Source organism: Scleropages formosus, chromosome 11, assembly GCF_900964775.1.
Source record: "Scleropages formosus chromosome 11, fSclFor1.1, whole genome shotgun sequence".
In the NCBI taxonomy this organism is placed as follows: domain Eukaryota; kingdom Metazoa; phylum Chordata; class Actinopteri; order Osteoglossiformes; family Osteoglossidae; genus Scleropages; species Scleropages formosus.
The window spans coordinates 9,039,210-9,057,287 of NC_041816.1; the positions used below are offsets into that span (position 1 = coordinate 9,039,210).

Genomic DNA, 18,078 nt, shown 5'->3' on the forward strand with positions numbered 1-18,078 from the left:
TTTGAGATTTTCCACTTGCAGCTGATTTTGAACTTTTGGAAGCCATCCTGATAATTACTGATCCGTTCTTGTCTTTTCACTCTAGTGTTCTCGTCAAGGTGTAACAACCGCAGACTAAACACCAAGCTAAACTCCATTCAAGATAAAGAGACGAGTCGTCGTATTTTTTGAGACTTTACTGATGACTCCTTCACCAAGACATGGAGTGAAAACTATAACCAAAATACAAAAAAAATTAAAGAAAATCAATTTACAAAAATAGTCTGTATCATTATTTTACATAACAAAACATTATATACATGTGGCAAACATTAACATAACCATACAGCTTACATGTACATGTTCGCTTGTAAAAACATTCTTAGAACGTAAATTATTCTATATTTTTATAAAATAATTCTTAATATCCTATCTTTAAACTCTAAATAATAAATTCCAGTCACTTACGACATTGATTTCTCAGTCCTTAACTGTGGATGCAATCAGATCCTTGTGCTTCTGGCCATGTGGCTTCCTTGCTTTTCCTGGTCTGACAACCGGAAGTGATGCGCTCAGAAAACAGGAAGTGATGTGCTCAATTTTGAACGAACTTTATCGACAAACGAAAACGTTCCAAACCCCAAAAAAGAACTAATAATGTCTTCTAGACATGACACTGACACTATAGGCTTTCCTGTAGGGATCTCTCCAAGGACCGTTCATGTGTATTTTTGGGAGAAGGTAGAAATTTCGGGCCTGCAGAACTTCAGGTCCCATTAAGTAATGTTTTTGTTTCTTTCTTATGTACTGTTTGATTTGTAACTGTGTTAAATTTTCATTGACTTGTTTCCATGTTTCCGGTCCCAGTGGATGCAGGAGCGGAGTGTAATGTTCTCTATTACTTAGTTGTTGTGTGGCCTTGTGTTTGTACTGTTGTGCATCCATTTTTACGGTTACAGAACCTTTGTCTGCCGGTTTAATGACTATGTGTTTTACCTTAGTGTCTGTATTGCCCCCCTTAAGGGTGGGCTGAGGTTATGTTTTTGGTTGTGTGTGTATGTGATGGATCGTATTATTTTATTGCTGTTTTTGATTAATTTCTGAATATTGGGACTGACTTGTTTCAAATTTGGTTCCCATTTAGATGATTTGGTAAATGGGGTTAGCTGTTTCTTTTGTTGGAAATTTAAATAGTCTAATAGTTTTAATTTTCTGTTGTATGAATGGATGTCCCTGAGGAGTTCCACCAAATCTGGTCCATCTGGTGTGGGAATGAAAGTGAGGCTTCTCTCCAGAAGTTCCTCTTCTGGTTTTGTCAGGGTGAAAGTTTTGGACAAGTTGATAATGTTGGTGTGTTTGTGTTTTTGTTGCACATCTCCACCCTTAAAAGTTTAACTGGTCCAGCCAGTGTCTGACAATCAAACCTGCTGTTTCTGTTGTCCACCGTGTTACATTAAGATGGTCAACTTTAAATAGAAGTTTGTTGATCATCAGTAATGAATTCCCGTATTGCCCAATGTGTTTGTTGATGGCATCCAGTGTGTTCTGTTGCTTCCTGGGTAACATGTCTGAGTATTGTATCAGGGGCGTGTGTATGGAGGCATTTGGGAACGTTTCCCTTGCTGCCCTCCACAAGTGCTGTAATTGCTTGATAGCTGTCTTGTACGGTTGATGCAGACGGTTATTAAGTCCTGCAGCCAATATTATCTGTTGTGTGTGGAGGTGTATGTTTGTTTTTTCTAATATTTTCACTATGTGAAGGAAGTTGGCCTCTGGGTAGCTGTCTGCCTGAATCCCGTTTGGCGTGGTGCCTGCGATTCTTCCTATATTTTCATCCCCTATAATTATGGTCAGTTTCCTTACTTCTAATTCCCACTCTGCAATCTTCCTTTCCCATGGCCGGGTCTCATGTAGGTGTCCAAAGTGCTACTGCAATCTGTGGCACCAATTCCTCCTCCGAATTGAAGGGGGGGCTCCGGCTCCTGTGCATGTTTCTTATGTTATCTGTTTGCTCCTGTTCCACACCCCTTTCTGTACTGAGTATTGCACTACCGCCTATGGCCTGTTCTACTTTCAGTAAATTCAGCGTCCCTTCCACTGTAGTCTGTCTGTTTCCCTCCCTGCTTATCTATTTTTCCACAACTGTTCCGCTCTCCAGGAAGGCCTCAATTATTGCTACCTCCTGGCACCCTGCGCTGGTGTTGCTTCTTATAGATCCTGTATATTCCCTTGCCTGTTTCTTCCATCTCCTTCCCTTTGTCATTCTGTTTTTTTATTTCACTGTAGCCATTTACTATTTGTTTTGTTTTTCTTTTGTCCTGCCCTGTCTGTCCTGTGGAGCCCTAGGTAGTGTGTCTGCCTCCCTATGTACTTGTGCTATTGTTTGACCTGTCCTACCCATTCCTACTCTGTTCTGTTCCGTGTTTGTTACTACTTTTGACAGGTTACTGTTCTGACCCTGTCTTTTTCCTTACTGTTTTCTGTTTGTTTATTAAGACCAAGGATATGTTTCGTTCTGATCAATGTTTCTTCTTTTAATTTGTGTCTGTATCTGTACTGTTCTCCCTGCGTGTTGTGCACACCCAGTACGTTAACGCAGTTTAACAGCAAGCCAAACTCGATTCTCACGAGCCAGGATTATGAGCGTCTTGCTCCTTTATTGTCTCCAAATGTGAAAATGCGAGTGAAACTATAATAAACAGAAACAGTAAAGGAAACTTAGTCTAATTACAACAATCGTCATAATAACTAGTTAAATCGTTTGCCGATAGCACACTTAGCATGACACAGCGCGAACTCACAGCATGACACAGCGCGAACTCACACACGCGTTTTACAAGACAGTAACGTGGAGTTACGGCTGAATAAACAGAGTTTACATTACAAAGGTCAAACTTAAAAGCACGTAAACATTTTAGCCAATGTCTGCAAGAACTTCACAACTTACAGTTATTGCTTCCACGGGCGTAGGAAAGCACACAGAACTCAAGACGCTTCCACTATGCCTATCGCGACAGTAGCGCATCATGGAAATAGCGCATGTGCACAAATTGCGTATAACTTACGGAAATAAAGGTTCCGCTCAACAAAGCAATTAATCACATGAACTAAACAAATCTGCGGGCAGAACAGTATCTACTTTTTGCCCACTTCACCGCCACCTCCCATTCTGCTTCACTGGCTAAGTCAGAAGTGGGTTTCTGTGTGTGCATTATGCCTTCATAATGGGCCTGGAGTATATACATGTGTAAAGGATGCACCAGGACAGGTAAGAATTTTGTCTTGAAAGGGGGGGTGTTTATTCAGGGTCGTGCGGGGAAGAAGACAAAGGGGGGAACGGGGGGGACGGGGAACAGGTAGACCGTGAGGTGGCTTCAAGCGTGGGGTTGCGATCAGGGTCGGTATCATGATCAGGGTTCTGGCTATGGTCGTCTCGGGTCACTCTGTCTCAGCGGCTCCTCCGTCTCTCTCTCTCTCTTTACTGGTGGGTCCTGGGGAGAAGAAATAGAGGTTGTGATCAGTCCCAGCTGTTGCTGGCCTGTCCCCGACTCCACCCCCTCTTCCGACCACCCCAGCGTGCTACAACATGTTATTTTTCATTCAGGCCTCCATGTTTTTTTGCACTTTCTGTGACATTATGTTGTTAGGGGATGAAGGTTTAATGAATTGGGTTAATATGTTCACCTGTCTCATCATGCCTTTAGGAAAATCTCCCTTTTTAAGGCATCCTCTGTTATGATTAAGTGGTGCACGGTCTGTATTAATTTGTAGTATGTTTTGTTTAGTGTGGGGTGTGTGGTATGAAGTGTGTGTCCATTATTATCTTTAAGACTGCTTGCCCCCGCCATGTCCCTTTGTTGCACTAAAACATTAAATCTGTTCTGCAAACTTACCATTTTTATTATTATACTATTATTAATAGAATCAGAATCAGAACGAGCTTTATTGCCAGCTATGTTCACACATGCAAGGAATTTGTCTTGGTGACAGAAACTTCCACAGCACAGACAGAATGACAGTGACAAGACACAGATGAGAATAGTGATAGTAATAATAAATATCAGTAAGTAACACAATGTTGGGCCCAACTATTCAGAGTGGTAGACAGCAATGTATACAATCCCATCAACAATGAGAGACAATATAGAAAGTCGCCAGGTACAGAAGGACCCCAGTCTTACTCCCTTGTCTCTGTTGCAGCGCCCGGAGGTTTTTGTAATCCGCGAGAACACAGGGCCCTCCCTCGGCAGGTCCGTGTCGGTTTGTCCACCAGAAGAGATTGTAATCCCCATGTATCCAGGCATGCCTACGCTGCCTCCTTCAATGTGTGGTCCCGTGCCAGTCTGTCCCGACCTGTGTTGCTCTCCAGATCATGCGTTGTCCGTCTGCTTGTCTCTGATCTCCGTCGGTGTCCCCCTTGCGTGCGGTGAGGAGCATGCACCTTTGCTTAAAAAGTGTTACCAAATCTTCCAGCTCCGTTGTTGGTGCCGCTTTGTGCGCAAGTGTTCAGCTCAAAGTCCCAGGCACAATTCCGCTGATGTAGTGTCCTTTCATCAATATCGAGTTGTTGCCTTTTGATGATGGCGGAGCCTTGGTTTTTACACTGAGCACTTTGTTGGGTTGTTATTCATTGTTATTAATGTTCAATGTAGCTTTTGTAAAGGTTAAGCAGGACTCCTAACGTTTTGCACCTAGCTGGTGCTTCTTCAGAGTCGAGAATCTGCTGGCTAGGGGGGCAATGCAGTCTTTTATATCCCAAGGTGTGGTGTGTGTGTGTGTGTGTGTGTGTGTGTGTGTGTGTGTGTGTGTGTGTGTGTGTATGAGACAGAGAGGTGTGAAAAAGGGCCATATCCCACCCAAAGTGGGATAGAGAGCTGTGGGCCACCTTCTTTACTCTCAAGGAAGGTGTGTGTGTCTGTGTGTGTGTGTGTGAGTGTGAGAGAAAGGTGTGAGAAAGGTGTGAGGAAGGGCCCTGTCTCCCCAGGTGGGGGAAGGGGAGCAGAGATCTGTAACTCTGTCCTTAGAGGTGTGGGTTGCTTATGAATAGTGGTTGCAGACTTTTTGTTTGGTTGATTCAGAAGTTTGTTTCTTTTTTGAGGGGCATATTACCGGAGGGATTCCACCGTGGCTCTGGAAGGGTTAGACAGAGGAGAGTTTTGGGCTTTGTACACACTGTTGTGTTTTGGTTGCTCTGGCAGTAATGTGTTCTCCTCCAGGTTGTAACATGTCCCTTTTGTTTTAGGTGTGTTTTTGTGTGGTGGAGGGATGCTGGTGAAGGAAGCATTGCTGGGAAGTGTGTAAAAGTATAATGTAAGTGTGTGTTTGCCTATGGGGTGTCTAACTGTGGGAGAGAGGTGGATCAAGAGTTCCATGTGTTGTCAGAGAATTTTTTTAGTTTCTTTGTTGCCAAGTAATGTAGTAAGTAACTAGTGTGGAATTGTAGGTGGGGTTGAAATTTCTGTGGTGAATGTGTTGTGGTGTGTTTGGTGTGTAGGTATGCATGGCAGGTTTGTATGCTTGGATCGGAGTAGGCTGTGCTCATGTGTGGTCTGGGGATAAGTTTAGCGTGAGGGCTGGGGTCAAGGTGATGGCTAGGGTAAGAGTTAGGGTTGGAGCTAGGGTTAGGGTTAGAGCTAGGGTTAGGGTTCAAGCTAGGGTTAGAGCTGCAGCTAGGGTTAGGGTTAGAGCTAGGGTTAGGGTTGGAGCTAGGCTTAGGGTTGCAGCAAGGGTTAGGGTTGGTGCTATGGTTAGGGCTGGAGTAGAGTTTGGGTTGGATCTAGGGTTAGGACTGTAGCTAAGGTTAGGGTTGGACTGAAGCTATGTTTAAGGCAGGAGCTATTGTTAAGGATTGAGCTAGGGTTAGGCTTAAAGTTAGCGTTAGGGCTGGAGGTAGGGTTAGGGTTGCAGCAAGGGTCAGGGTTGGACCAAGGGTTAGGGTGGGAGCTATTTTTATGACAGGAGCTTTTGTTAAGGATGGAGCTAGGGTTAGGCTTAGAGCTAGGGTTAGGGCTGCAGCAAGGGTTAGGGTTGGAGCTAGGCAGCAACTCGCGAAGCGATGCAAGTGCTGGGCGGAGTTCGGAGAGGATCAGTGAGAGCAGTTGAGGGAGTTCCTGGACACTTTCGTGGACATAGCTGTGGCCAGAGATAAAGACTGCACCAGAACTGACCTGGTGCAGCACCGTATAGAAACAGATAACGTGGACCCCATCCGCCTGCATCCGCATCGCCTGGCAGTGGCAAGGAGGCAGATCGCAGGGGAAAAGGTGAGGCAGATGGCAGCAGCGGGGATCATCAAGCCCTCCAGTAGCCCCTGGTCAGCACCAGTGGTCCAGGTGCAGAAAAAGGATGGGCTGGTGGTTCGGCGTTGCTTATATTCGCCTGAACGCGGTTAACCAAGCAGGACTCCTACCACCTGCCACGTATTGATGATGTGTTGGATTGCACCATGGGGTCGCAGTGATTCAGCTCTCTGGACCTGCGGAGTGGCTACTGGCAGGTCACTTTGGCGCCAGAGGCCCACGAGAAGACAGCGTTCACCCTGAGGCGGGGCCTCTGGCACTTCGTGGTCATGCCTTTCGGCCTCTGTACCGTGGCTGCCACCTTCAAGCAGCTGATGAACGGGTCCTGTCGGATGTCCCCAGGAACCGGTGCATTGTCTACTTTGATGACCTCCTGGTGCACGCCTCCTCCTTTGAGTCCATGTTGGCAAATGAGGTGTTCACTGCCGTCAGGGCAACCGGGCTGAAGCTGCACCGTGCAAAGTGTAACCTCCCCCAGTGCCAGGTGAAATTTCTGGGCCATGTCATGGATGCAGCCGGGGTGTCCACGGATCCCGACAAGGTGCGGCAGGTCCAAGACTGGCCCACCCCAGAGAACATGTCAGAACTGCAGAGCTTCCTGGGGCAGGCATTGTACTATCGCCACTTTGTACGTGGCTTCGCTGACATCGCAGCACTGCTGCACCACCTCACCGCTAAGGGCACCCCATTCAAATGGACCTCTGAGTGCGCAGCCGCTTTTCATCGCCTGAGGGAGGCTCTGGTGTCTGCCCCCATCCTGGGTCTCCCGATACTGGGGAAGGCTTTTATTGTGGACACAGACAATAGTGATCAGGGCATTGGAGTGGTGTTGTCGCAGGCAGGAGATGGTGGTAAGGGAATGATCGCATTCTACAGCCGCCGGCTGAGTCACCCGGAGAAGAACTACTGAGAAGAACTACTGTGTACCACGGCAAGAGCTCCTACATTTCTGCCCCTACCTCTACAGGACCAGGTTTTTGCTGCGGACGCCTTGCTCACGTGGCTCCTAAATTTCAAGGAGCCGGCGGGGCAGATAGCGCAGTGGCTGGAACTGCTGTCGGGGTATGACTTTAAGGTCCAGCACCAACCAGAATGTCTGGATGCCAATGCCGACGCACTTTCTCGGTGCCCCTGTAGTGCAGAATAAGGCAGACACTGCGATCAGTTGGAGAAGCGGCAGGGGACCATGGACAAGACCTGTGCTGCGCTGGCGGCAGACACAGCGAGCGATGGAGGGTCCACTGACAACACAGCTGTTCCACCAAGCCCAGGAAGCTGATCCAGAGCTGGTGATGGTGCGGGGCTTCCTACAGTCAGGGCAACGCCTGCTCTGGACTGCTGTGACCTCACACAGATCCACTGTCAAGTTGTACTGCTCACAGTGGGACAGCTTCGCCTTGAGGCTACCTCTGGCAGCTCCTTGTCCCCTGTAGCCTCAGGGAAGACACATTACAGCGAGTGCACGGACCCGTCGGCGTCGGGCACTTCGGCGTGGCGAAGACACTGCACTGGCTGCACCAGCAGTTTCCCTGGGCATGGTGCCTTCAAGATGTGGAGCTGTTGCGTGCATGGCGCATAAGGGCCCCAGCAACCAGTTGCACGCCCCCCTGCAACGGCTTCAGTTGGGCGCCCCGATGGAGCGTGTAGGCGTGGACATGCTAGGACCCTTTCCCCGCACTAATCGGGGGAACTGCTATGTGCTCGTGGCCATGGACTATTTTACCAAGTGGCCCGAGGTGTACGCAGTACCAAACCAGAGTGCCGCAACCACGGCAGAGCAGTTGGTGGAGGAGATGTTCTGCCCTTTCAGGGCCCTGGAGGAGTTGCACAGTGACCAGGGCAGGAACTTTGAGTCGCAGGTCATGAAAGAGGTGTGTGACCAGCTGGGGGTGCAGAAGATGCGCACCACGCCCCTTCACCCGCAGAGCAACGGCCTGGTGGTGCTTTTTAACTGGATGCTCACCACGCAGCTCTCTGTGCTCACCTCCCAACATCAGCGCGACTGGGACAGACACCTGCCCCTGGTCCTGTGGGTATGCCGCTCTGCCATCCAGGAGTTCACCAGCTGCACCCCACCCTGCTCATGTTCGGATGCGAACTGAGGACTCCGGTGGACTTAGCTTTTAACAGCCTGCTGGAGCCTGAGGTGAGGGGTGAACCGGGCCCGGAGTACCTTTGGCAACTGCGGCAGCGCTTGGAGTCCACGCACGCTTTCGCCAGGCGCCATCTGACGGTGGGTGTACGACACACAGTGTCCCGGATGTCCCCTGGCTCCATGAGATCGATTGTAGGTCTACAACCCCTGGAGGAAACGAGGGCTCTGCCCTAAGCTCGCGGACAGCTGAGTGGGTCCCTGCATCATCCTGGAATGGCTGTCAGACGTCATTTACAGAGTGTGGATGGGACACAGGCGCCGGCCGGTGGTTCTACACCACATCAAGCTCACACCTTACCATCCCAAGGAACCTGCACCGGGGACCCCCGTGGCGAGTCCACCAGGTCCAGCGGGCTCACTCCCTCTGCACAGACCCAGGAGGGCGCGCAGGTTGCCTCCGCGCTTGAGGGACTTTGTGTTGTCGGGGTTGACAGTCGCCGGGACGGATGACTGCTGAAGGGGGGGCAGTGTAACAGCGCTGAGGGGAGTCATACTATGCTAGAGCTGCCTCCCTCTCCTCGGTCCTCATCCTCCACAACACTGTCAATCACCGGATTCTACTCTTCTCTCTTAACCAGCTTGGGATCAAAGGTGCAGCACTAAGATGGTTTGAGTCTTACCTCTCTGACAGATCCTATGAAGTGGTCTGGCAGAGCTCTCGTTCTTCTCCTCTACCTCTCTCAATCGGTGTTCCGCAGGGCTCGGTATTGGGTCCTCTTCTTTTCTCCATCTACACCTCCTCCCCCGGTCCGGTCATAGCCTCCCATGGATTCAAATACCACTGCTATGCTGATGATACCCAGCTCTTCCTTTCCTTTCCACCTGGTGCGTCAGACATCTCCGAACGCATTGCTGCCTGCCTGCCTGTCGGACATCTCTTCATGGATGTATGATCACCACCTCCAACTCAACCTCTCCAAAACAGAGATTCTTTACCTCCCAACTGGCCTGTCCTCCTGTCACAACCTGTCAATCAAACTGGGCAACTCACTTATTTCGTCTAGCTCCTTCGCTAAAAGTCTGGGAGTAACAATTGATGCAAGTCTGTCGTTCTCTCAACATATCGAAGCCACAACGCGGTCCTGCAGATACATCCTGCATAATATTTGTAGGATCCGTCCCTACCTTACTACTGACTCTGCTCAACTACTTGTCCAGGCCATGGTGACTTCCCATCTGGACTACTGCAACTCTCTCCTGTGTGGCCTTCCTGCTAATGCCATCAAACCTCTGCAGCTTCTACAGAATGCTGCTGCACAAGTTGTGTTTGATTTGCCAAAGTGCTCCCATATATTTCCTCTACTCATTTCTCTGCACTGGCTTACTATAACTGCCCGAATCAAATTCAAAACCCTGGTTACTGTGTACAAATGCATCAATAGAACTGCTCCCAGCTATTTACAAGACTTAATCAACCGCTACACCCCAGCCAGGCCCCTTCACTCATCTACTTCTGCTCGCTTGGTGGTCCCGTGCCCGAAAGGCAAAGCTCGGAGGTTCTCGGTTCTGGGTCCGTTGTGGTGAAATGACCTTCCCCTGTCACTCAGAACTGCGGAAACTCTGTCTATTTTCAGGAAGGGTCTGAAAATTCACCTTTTCTAGATCCACTTCGCCCAAGGTCTCTCTAGCTAATTTACGGTGTAACTGTTCACGCATCGTAACTCCATAAGCATCCCCAGATACAACCTTTATTCAGCCATTACTCTGGCATTGTGCTTGCTCATTTGTGTATCTTATAATATTTAAAAAAAAAAAAATTGGTGGGAAGGTATCGGGATTTATCTATCCTGTGTCTTATGCACCTACTCGAACGGTGAACCTCGGTGCAGCAAGTGGTAGGTAACAAACTAGGTTTGCTTGAGACTTTCATGGCTGCAGTTATGTCTCCTTCTCTTAACGTAATGCATAAATTGTACGTTTGCTGAGATGTATGTTGCTTTGGACAAAAGCGTCTGCTAAATGAATAAATTTAAATGTAAATGTAAAATACCAGCACCGTGCAAATAACTGATATTGGTGTGCATGTATGTACATAGTTGTGTGAGTGTTGTGCTGATTGGTTGTCGTCCTATTTATGTTCAGTGTTCAAGAGGGGAATTCTGGGGTGTTCCATCGCTAGCCCCTTAACCATGGGGCATAGTAGGGGGGCTGGGAGTGACCCAGGGGGATTCTCCAGTGTTCTGTACCATTTGTACTGTCTGAAGTGTCTTTGTTAAGACTGCTGGTGAAAGACATGTACACATTGAATAAAGAGCATGTTCCTTTTACCCTGACTCCTGAGCTGGTTTCTAGTAGCTCCATGGGGAGATGCTACAATAATTTTATTATTTTTACTTTCAGTCACTTACTGTTAAAGAGAAATATATTTAGGATGCTGTATATACTAAGCATCCTAAATATATAAACATGTTATTTTATATATAGCTGTATCTGAGACTTTTACAGAAGTGACTTGAATAAATTAACAGATGTGTATTTTTAATTATTTTACTGGATATAAAATAAAGACAATAAGGTGTCTTATGATGGCAGAGCAGGTAGTGCTGCTGCCTCACAGCACTTTGGTTGTGCATTATGATGTAGGTTTGAATGTGGCTCAGTGTGCTTGGAGTCTGGGAGTCCTAAATTGTTGTGTGTGTTACATTGCTTCAATGTATAAATTGGTGGGGGAGTGTCATGTATCAGGCATTTTAAGTCCACTTAGATAAAGATGTCAGCCAAGCCCTAGCTGATAACAGTATGTTTCTCTGGCGAAAAGCATCTTTCAAAAAAAACTGCAAAGGAAGGTGCAAAAATTGGACACAGTTAAGGATTAACTGGTCACAAAGTTGTGGAAATGAATGACTTTTATAAATTAATTTCAAATTCATTTTAGTGTCGTGTGATGAACTGATGGGGTGACATGGTAATTTGGGCTCTTCTTATTCCCCATCATCCACCTTAGTCTAAATAAGGTGTCTTTTTCCCTGTTGCACAGTCGGAAGGAGATAACTGTGTGTTTTGACACAGTGGCATTTGGGGAAACCAGCATTTTACAGCAGGAGTCCAGACACCTCCCGACAGATAACTTTCTCAGCTGCATTCTTCTCCGTCTTCTCCTTTCCTTTCTGTCCTAACTCCTCTGCTTAGATGCACTCAGTATGGTCACACACCCTCTAAAACAGATCATAATCCTTCTCCTTTTACATTATCACTGTTGTCTGAAGTACAGTTGGTCCTCTGCGTAAGAACTTGATTGGGAGTGAGACAGTTGGTTCATAATTTCAGAAGTTTGTAAGTGGAATGTGACATAGAGCTGGCCAGGACCTCCTCATAAATTCTATAGACAGGTTCTTGTGTAAAGTGTACCTGCAAAAATGGGGCCATTGGACAAAGAGACTGTACTTCAACAATCGCATGTCTGCATCTGTCTCTCCAGTTTTTGGCAAAATACACTCTGAGCAGTAGTTCATGCTTTGAAGAAAAACATCTCGTAAAGTATAACTGTAATGTAAATACAGTATGAGCTCCAGCACTGACTGAGCGGAAGGCAGCAATGGGGTTTTTCACACAGGAACAGAGGACTTGTATTTGGAGAAACACAGTTTACTGACTATGTCTCTCAGTGAGAAGGAAGAAGGCCTCTGGTGGCCGGGATGCCTCATGCACACCTTTATCCCGTGGAAGAAGTATTTACAGGACACTGTAAATAAGAAAGCCCAATGAATTTGCTGATACCCAATACAAGCATAATAACAAGAAATACCAGCATAATTATTAGAAATGTAAATTGTGTGTTATTTAGCCTGAAGCGCAGACAACTGCACATTAAATCGAAGGGACACTCGGGTGACACTTGATGGCTCAAAACCGATGTGTAGATGTAGATCATGTAGATGTAGATGCCATAGCATCATCTGAAGTATCATCTATTGTTTGTTCAGCAGCTGTTTACTTCTCCATCGGTGACATGATTTGTCATGTACTTTTACTTCATCTACTAGCTGTCTTTCTCTATAAAATAAATAATAGATATGTTGTGTCTTAAGTAGACAAGGAATGCAGGAGTATAATCCATTAGAGATAAATGCATCGAAATACGTGCACAGCGGAACCCTGACAATTTCTTCTCCTTTTTTATCATGTTTAACCAGACAAAAAAGCACGAGCGCCAACTAGTGGCATATTAATGAAAGAACATCACAAGATACTTTCTTCAAAAAGTTTGCACCGGCAAAACGTTTGTTACCAGAGAGCTAATACATGATGAACAAAGTAAATAAAAATAATTGTCCCGTCCTGGGTGTGTCCCCTCCCCCTCCGGCCTTACGCCCTGTGTTGCCGGGTAGGCTCCGGTTCCCCGCAACCCCGTGTGTTGGTAAGCTGAGAAAACAATAATTCTGTGAGGATACGTGCCAAGACAGCAGTTTCTTCAAAACACTTTTCACAAACATAAAACTTGACAATCATTTTTAAATGAAAGCATAAAACCAGTAATTTTTGTTTGTGGGTTTAGTGAGGTAGCATATCGGCAAAACACCGCAGCCTGTGGGGTGGGATAGACCGACTATAGAAAATAAATTCAGTCTGGCACTTAAACGACATTTCATGTATGCAGACACAGACTTTTTTATGCAGGAGAAATGTAAGCCTGGAGAAGATTCACAAATAAGATAGTTATATAATTCAGCTGACTTCCACCATATTTTCATTTAAATTGGCAGGTGACATCACTTACTGTCCAAAATGTAAGAATTTAAGAGGCTCTGACTCCTATTAGACAATGAATGATCAAAAATTCAACCCATCGGCATCGCGGATAACGAGATCAGTGATTTCAGTGAAAACTGAAGTGTAGTTAACATTTAAGATTTAAGATGTTCAACAACTGAACGTAATGGCGTTTACATACAATAAAAATACACACACATATTGTTTGAATATTCCATAACCAGAGCGCGATGCAAATACAAAAGTCACGCATATCTGTCACCAGGGGTCATCACCCGTCAACCTACACGTCACAAGGTCATCGATTCTATTAAAGTTCTTAAAATAAATGTACGTTTTATTTTATGAATTTATCATATTTATTTACAATTAATGAAAAACTTAAATGCAAAAAATCTTAAATTAAAACGTGAAAAAAATGCTTTAAAAGTAGTCCGGTCAGTATGGCTACAAGAACTTTGCGCCTGGCGCAACAAAAAAAAGATAAAATAGTTCCATCTCTAATTGGTCATATTTTTACGAGTATATATTTATTATTTTCCTTTTGATTGATAAAAACTTTTTCAATGCTGTCTGATAATTTTTGTTGAGCTTGTTTTAGTTTTGTTGTTAATTTTTTTTTTACCACGGAAGTGAGCAGTCCTCGGATGTATAAATTGTGTAAGGTGCACTACGATCTTCCTTTTCTCGCGTGGCCGCCACGGACTGAGGAGCGTGCTTCCCGGCGAGCTGACAAAAAACTAAATGAAAATGGTCAGAAAAGCTCATATTTGTGTTAAAATTGGATCATGTTTACTTTATTTGTGTATGTTGGCTTTTTTTTTCCCTAAAGTAGTAGTTAATATTGTTCACATTATAGTATTTTGCATCTCATTTTTTTCGACGTCAGGGAGGCCATTTTTGAAAGCGGTTCTCTTCAATCGCTTGAAGTCTGGAAATGGAGAGAATTTGTAACCCTTAAATTGAGCTAAAATGGCACAGTTTTCTGAAAGACAGTTAAAAACTGTCATCTCACCATTTTAGCACGTTCACTGCTTGAAAACATTCTGCGTCGAACGTTTTCATGCCATATTCTATAAATGATAGAAATCCATATGTCGGACCTTTCGGGACCGTTAAAACGCTTGCTAACTATTTGAAGTCTTAATAATCCGACTTACTGTGTTGTATTTATATCGGCTTTAAATAATTGTGCTTAAAGCGATAACCTCAGTCGTTGGGCTTGATCACATAGTAGGTAACGATACTTGTGTAAAACTGCGCTCTCATTCATCCTGTTTTTTTGGACTTGTTTAACAGTACAGTCTGCCATGATTATTTTGTTTTATTAATGGATTTGATTTGACAAAGCTGTTGTAGGGCTAGTGCTATAATCATGGTATGGTTGGGTGATTTTAAGGTCTTTCGTGTCTCTTGAAAATACAAAACTGCTTAACTTAAGGTATTTAAACTAATTTTCTAGCATTGATGTTATAATATTGGATGAGCTGGTATTATCAGTGTAATGTGAATTTAAGAAACTCGTTGGATGTTTTCAAATATAAATGTAATGTCTTGTCTGCAGGCCTGTGCCAGACCACTGATATCGGTGTACTCTGAAAAAGGAGAGGCCTCGGGCAAAAATGTGGTCATGCCTGCTGTGTTCAAGGCCCCCATCCGACCTGATGTTGTGAATTTTGTTCACACCAATATGCGGAAGAATAGCCGCCAGCCCTATGCTGTTAGCGAACTGGCTGGTGAGTAGTCCAGAGGTTGCAACAAACTACAGTTATCCTTTGTTGAAGGGGTGAGGGAAGCTTTGATGATGAGACTTTACTTCATGGTCCGTGTTTCTGATTTTCATGATAAAAGTAGAAGTTCTGATAAGCTTGACCTGGCCTAAATTGTTAATTTCAGAAAATTCATGATGCTGTGATGTGAAATGTTGACATTAATGGTGCTGTGTGTTTCAGGTCACCAAACAAGTGCTGAGTCTTGGGGCACAGGCAGAGCAGTGGCTCGAATTCCCCGTGTTCGTGGTGGAGGAACTCACCGTTCTGGCCAGGGAGCCTTTGGAAATGTATCTTAATTTTCTGCATGTATTATGCTGTGTGGAGCTGTTCACTGAGCTACAGATGTGAGCTGACAAGTGGTCAGCACACTGTGTACTCGTGTTCTGGGCACATGGTTTGGGGTACTTTGTATTAATCATTATTGCAGAAATATTTCTTGTACTTCTGTTAAACTTTTAAAACGGCCTGCTGTGATGGTGTAATTTGCGTCTTATCCTGTGCACAGTGACAGTTTGCCTGCTGTCATATACTGGTACAGAGAACTGGCGAAAAAATAATCTGAGCAGACTTAGATCAGGAGTCAGTGAGTAATACAAGGCAAGTCTGGGATATGTGATAGCTTGGACAGATAATGGTTTTCTTATAATACCTTAACTATAAGGCAGATGTGTCGTGGAGGGCGCATGTTTGCTCCCACCAAGACTTGGCGTCGTTGGCACCGCAAAATCAACATAAACCAAAAGCGCTATGCCATCTGCTCAGCCCTAGCTGCTTCTGCTCTTCCAGCTCTGGTCATGTCCAAAGGTAAGATCATTTTAGCCGTCTGCTGAAGTTCACCTACCTTACAGTACCACTGTTTTGAGTCTTGCATTTAACCAGGAAATTTTATAGTTGAATAAAAACAAGCATTAAAAATCACTACTTGTTGCTTACGGTGATGGTGTAATTTGCGTCTTACTTTGTGAATGGCGACAGTTGCCTGCTGTCTTGATGCCATCACAAGAGGTTGACGAAAATATGATTCTGAGTAAGACTGTTAGTTCTGGAATAGTTAATGCTTTCCAAGAATTGAGTCACAGAATTGTATTCTTTTTAAGGTCATCGCATTGAGGAGATTCCCGAGGTTCCCTTGGTTGTTGATGATAAGGTTGAGAGCTACAAGAAGACCAAGGAGGCTGTGCTGCTGCTTAAGAAGCTGAAGGCCTGGAATGATATCAAGAAGGTAAGCAGGCTGCAAAATTCTGATGCCTCTTTAGGAATCTGTAGCATCTGCAGGAATGGGTGGAGTGCTTGGTTTTTTATAGCATTTTTTTAATGGAACGTCCCCGTCCCCCCCCCCCCCCCACGTAGGTGTATGCCTCTCAGAGAATGCGTGCTGGTAAAGGTAAAATGAGGAACCGCAGGCGTATTCAACGCAAAGGACCATGCATCGTCTATAATTCGGACGGTGGTGTTACAAAGGCCTTCAGGAACATCCCTGGTCAGTTTATCAGCAGTTTTGCTTAATGTTTGCAGTGGTTTATGTTAATTTTGACTCCAACTGCTTTAATATATTTTGTTGGTCATTTCTTTGCATGTTCATGTGATTTGGACAGACCTGTAATTTTGGGGTTTGTGTTCTACTGGGATCCTGCTGTGTTAGGAATCACCCTACAGGATGTGAACAAGCTCAATCTACTCCGACTGGCTCCTGGTGGGCATGTGGGCCGCTTCTGCATCTGGACAGAGAGTGCCTTCCGTAAGCTAGATTCTCTGTATGGCACCTGGCGCAAGCCTGCTATATTGAAGGCTGACTACAAGTAAGTAGTGGTGCAAGCAAGGGTTGCTGCTGCTTTTCTTGAAGATAATTTTTCATAGTCGTGTAGTGTAAATGAGTACCAGTGGTGCATGATGTACATTCTGCAAGGGGCAATGTGGCCAGAAAGGCTGCTGTGGTGAAATTCAACTTCATGGTCTGTTTCTGAAACTCATGAAATTAGTTCAAGTTTTGAGCATTTGCTTAGTGGCCAGTACAGACTTTCCAAATGGTTTAGGTTGCTGTACAAATGCATATAAAGTAGCACAAACTTCAGTAGGGTTTGTTTTACATGATAACCTCATAGTATTGGATTGATAGTCATGCTTGTTTTTCTAGTTTACCAATGCACAAGATGACCAACACAGACCTGAGCAGAATTCTGAAGAGCCCAGAAATTCAGAAGGCACTGCGTGCTCCTAAGTAAGTGTTCAATGACTTATCCAGAAGACATTACAGCAATGCATCCAAAACTGAGGTGTAGTGTATTCCAATGAATGGAAGTCATCCAGCTATGATGAGCTTACACTTCATGGTCCGTGTTTCTGATTGCCATGATTTCAGTGGAAGTTCTGAGCATTTTTAATTTTAGATTTATTGCTGTCACTACTGTTCAAGGTTTACTATTTAAGTATATTAGCTGGATGTCTTTTTTGTTGGAAATGTAAGCATCTGTACAGTGCTTGTATGAATTCTAGGTTTACTCAGTACATGGTATGAGTTGATATGAAATGTTATGCTTTGACTCATACAGCAAGAAGATCACCAGGAGAGTCCTAAAGAAGAACCCTCTGAATAACTTGAGGGTGATGATGAAGCTCAACCCCTATGCCAAGACAGCACGGCGCATGGCCATCCTACAGCATGACCCTACTGTAAGTAGCACACATACTTGCTTTGAGTATCTCAGTCCGTAAATGGACTGAGTTCAGGGAGTTTATGGAGTTTCTTTAAGCAATTCTGTTAAAGGTGCTTGTCTATTTCTGATTTTTGCTCATCCCTTTGCCATCCTTACTTGCTACATTAGCACCACCACTCTGGTGGCCCCTGGGTGTGCATGCACACAAAACTGAGCACCTGAACAAGTCTGCAAAAAGTGGTCTAGACAGTGTACACTAGCATCATTTGATGTAAACTACATTATTTTGCAAATGATTCAAAATAGCATTCATTCTTCACCTTAAATTCTACAGATCAAAGCCAAGCTTCTGAAGCCCAAGACAAAGAGGAGAAAGGGTGCAAAGGCTCCAGCTGCAAAGACTGTGGTGGAGAAGCCAGCTGCAAAGACTGGAGAGAAGCCAGCTGCTTAAATTTCATGCAACCTGAAATTCAATATTCAGTTAATAAACTTATGTATAAAAACTACAC

At 45.0% G+C, this 18,078-nt stretch overlaps 1 protein-coding gene and 5 non-coding genes across 6 annotated transcripts; all 6 read left to right on the forward strand.

Moving 5' to 3' along the window:
- Positions 1-13,820: 13,820 nt before the first annotated feature.
- Positions 13,821-18,075, forward strand: rpl4 (ribosomal protein L4). Its single transcript, XM_018739612.2, has 10 exons — positions 13,821-13,896; positions 14,708-14,879; positions 15,096-15,202; positions 15,581-15,719; positions 16,013-16,137; positions 16,266-16,395; positions 16,558-16,714; positions 17,050-17,133; positions 17,465-17,585; positions 17,904-18,075. The coding sequence occupies exons 1-10, from the start codon at positions 13,888-13,890 to the stop codon at positions 18,018-18,020; spliced, it is 1,161 nt and encodes a 386-aa protein (XP_018595128.1). The 5' UTR covers positions 13,821-13,887; the 3' UTR covers positions 18,021-18,075.
- Positions 14,940-15,010, forward strand: LOC114911964 (small nucleolar RNA SNORD18). The gene has a single exon (XR_003798026.1). It is a non-coding gene; the product is annotated as a small nucleolar RNA SNORD18 (small nucleolar RNA).
- LOC114911951 (small nucleolar RNA SNORD16) lies at positions 15,382-15,480 on the forward strand. The gene has a single exon (XR_003798014.1). It is a non-coding gene; the product is annotated as a small nucleolar RNA SNORD16 (small nucleolar RNA).
- Positions 15,846-15,945, forward strand: LOC114911950 (small nucleolar RNA SNORD16). Its single transcript, XR_003798013.1, has one exon. It is a non-coding gene; the product is annotated as a small nucleolar RNA SNORD16 (small nucleolar RNA).
- Positions 16,842-16,910, forward strand: LOC114911949 (small nucleolar RNA SNORD18). The gene has a single exon (XR_003798012.1). It is a non-coding gene; the product is annotated as a small nucleolar RNA SNORD18 (small nucleolar RNA).
- Positions 17,220-17,290, forward strand: LOC114911963 (small nucleolar RNA SNORD18). Its single transcript, XR_003798025.1, has one exon. It is a non-coding gene; the product is annotated as a small nucleolar RNA SNORD18 (small nucleolar RNA).
- Positions 18,076-18,078: the final 3 nt, after the last annotated feature.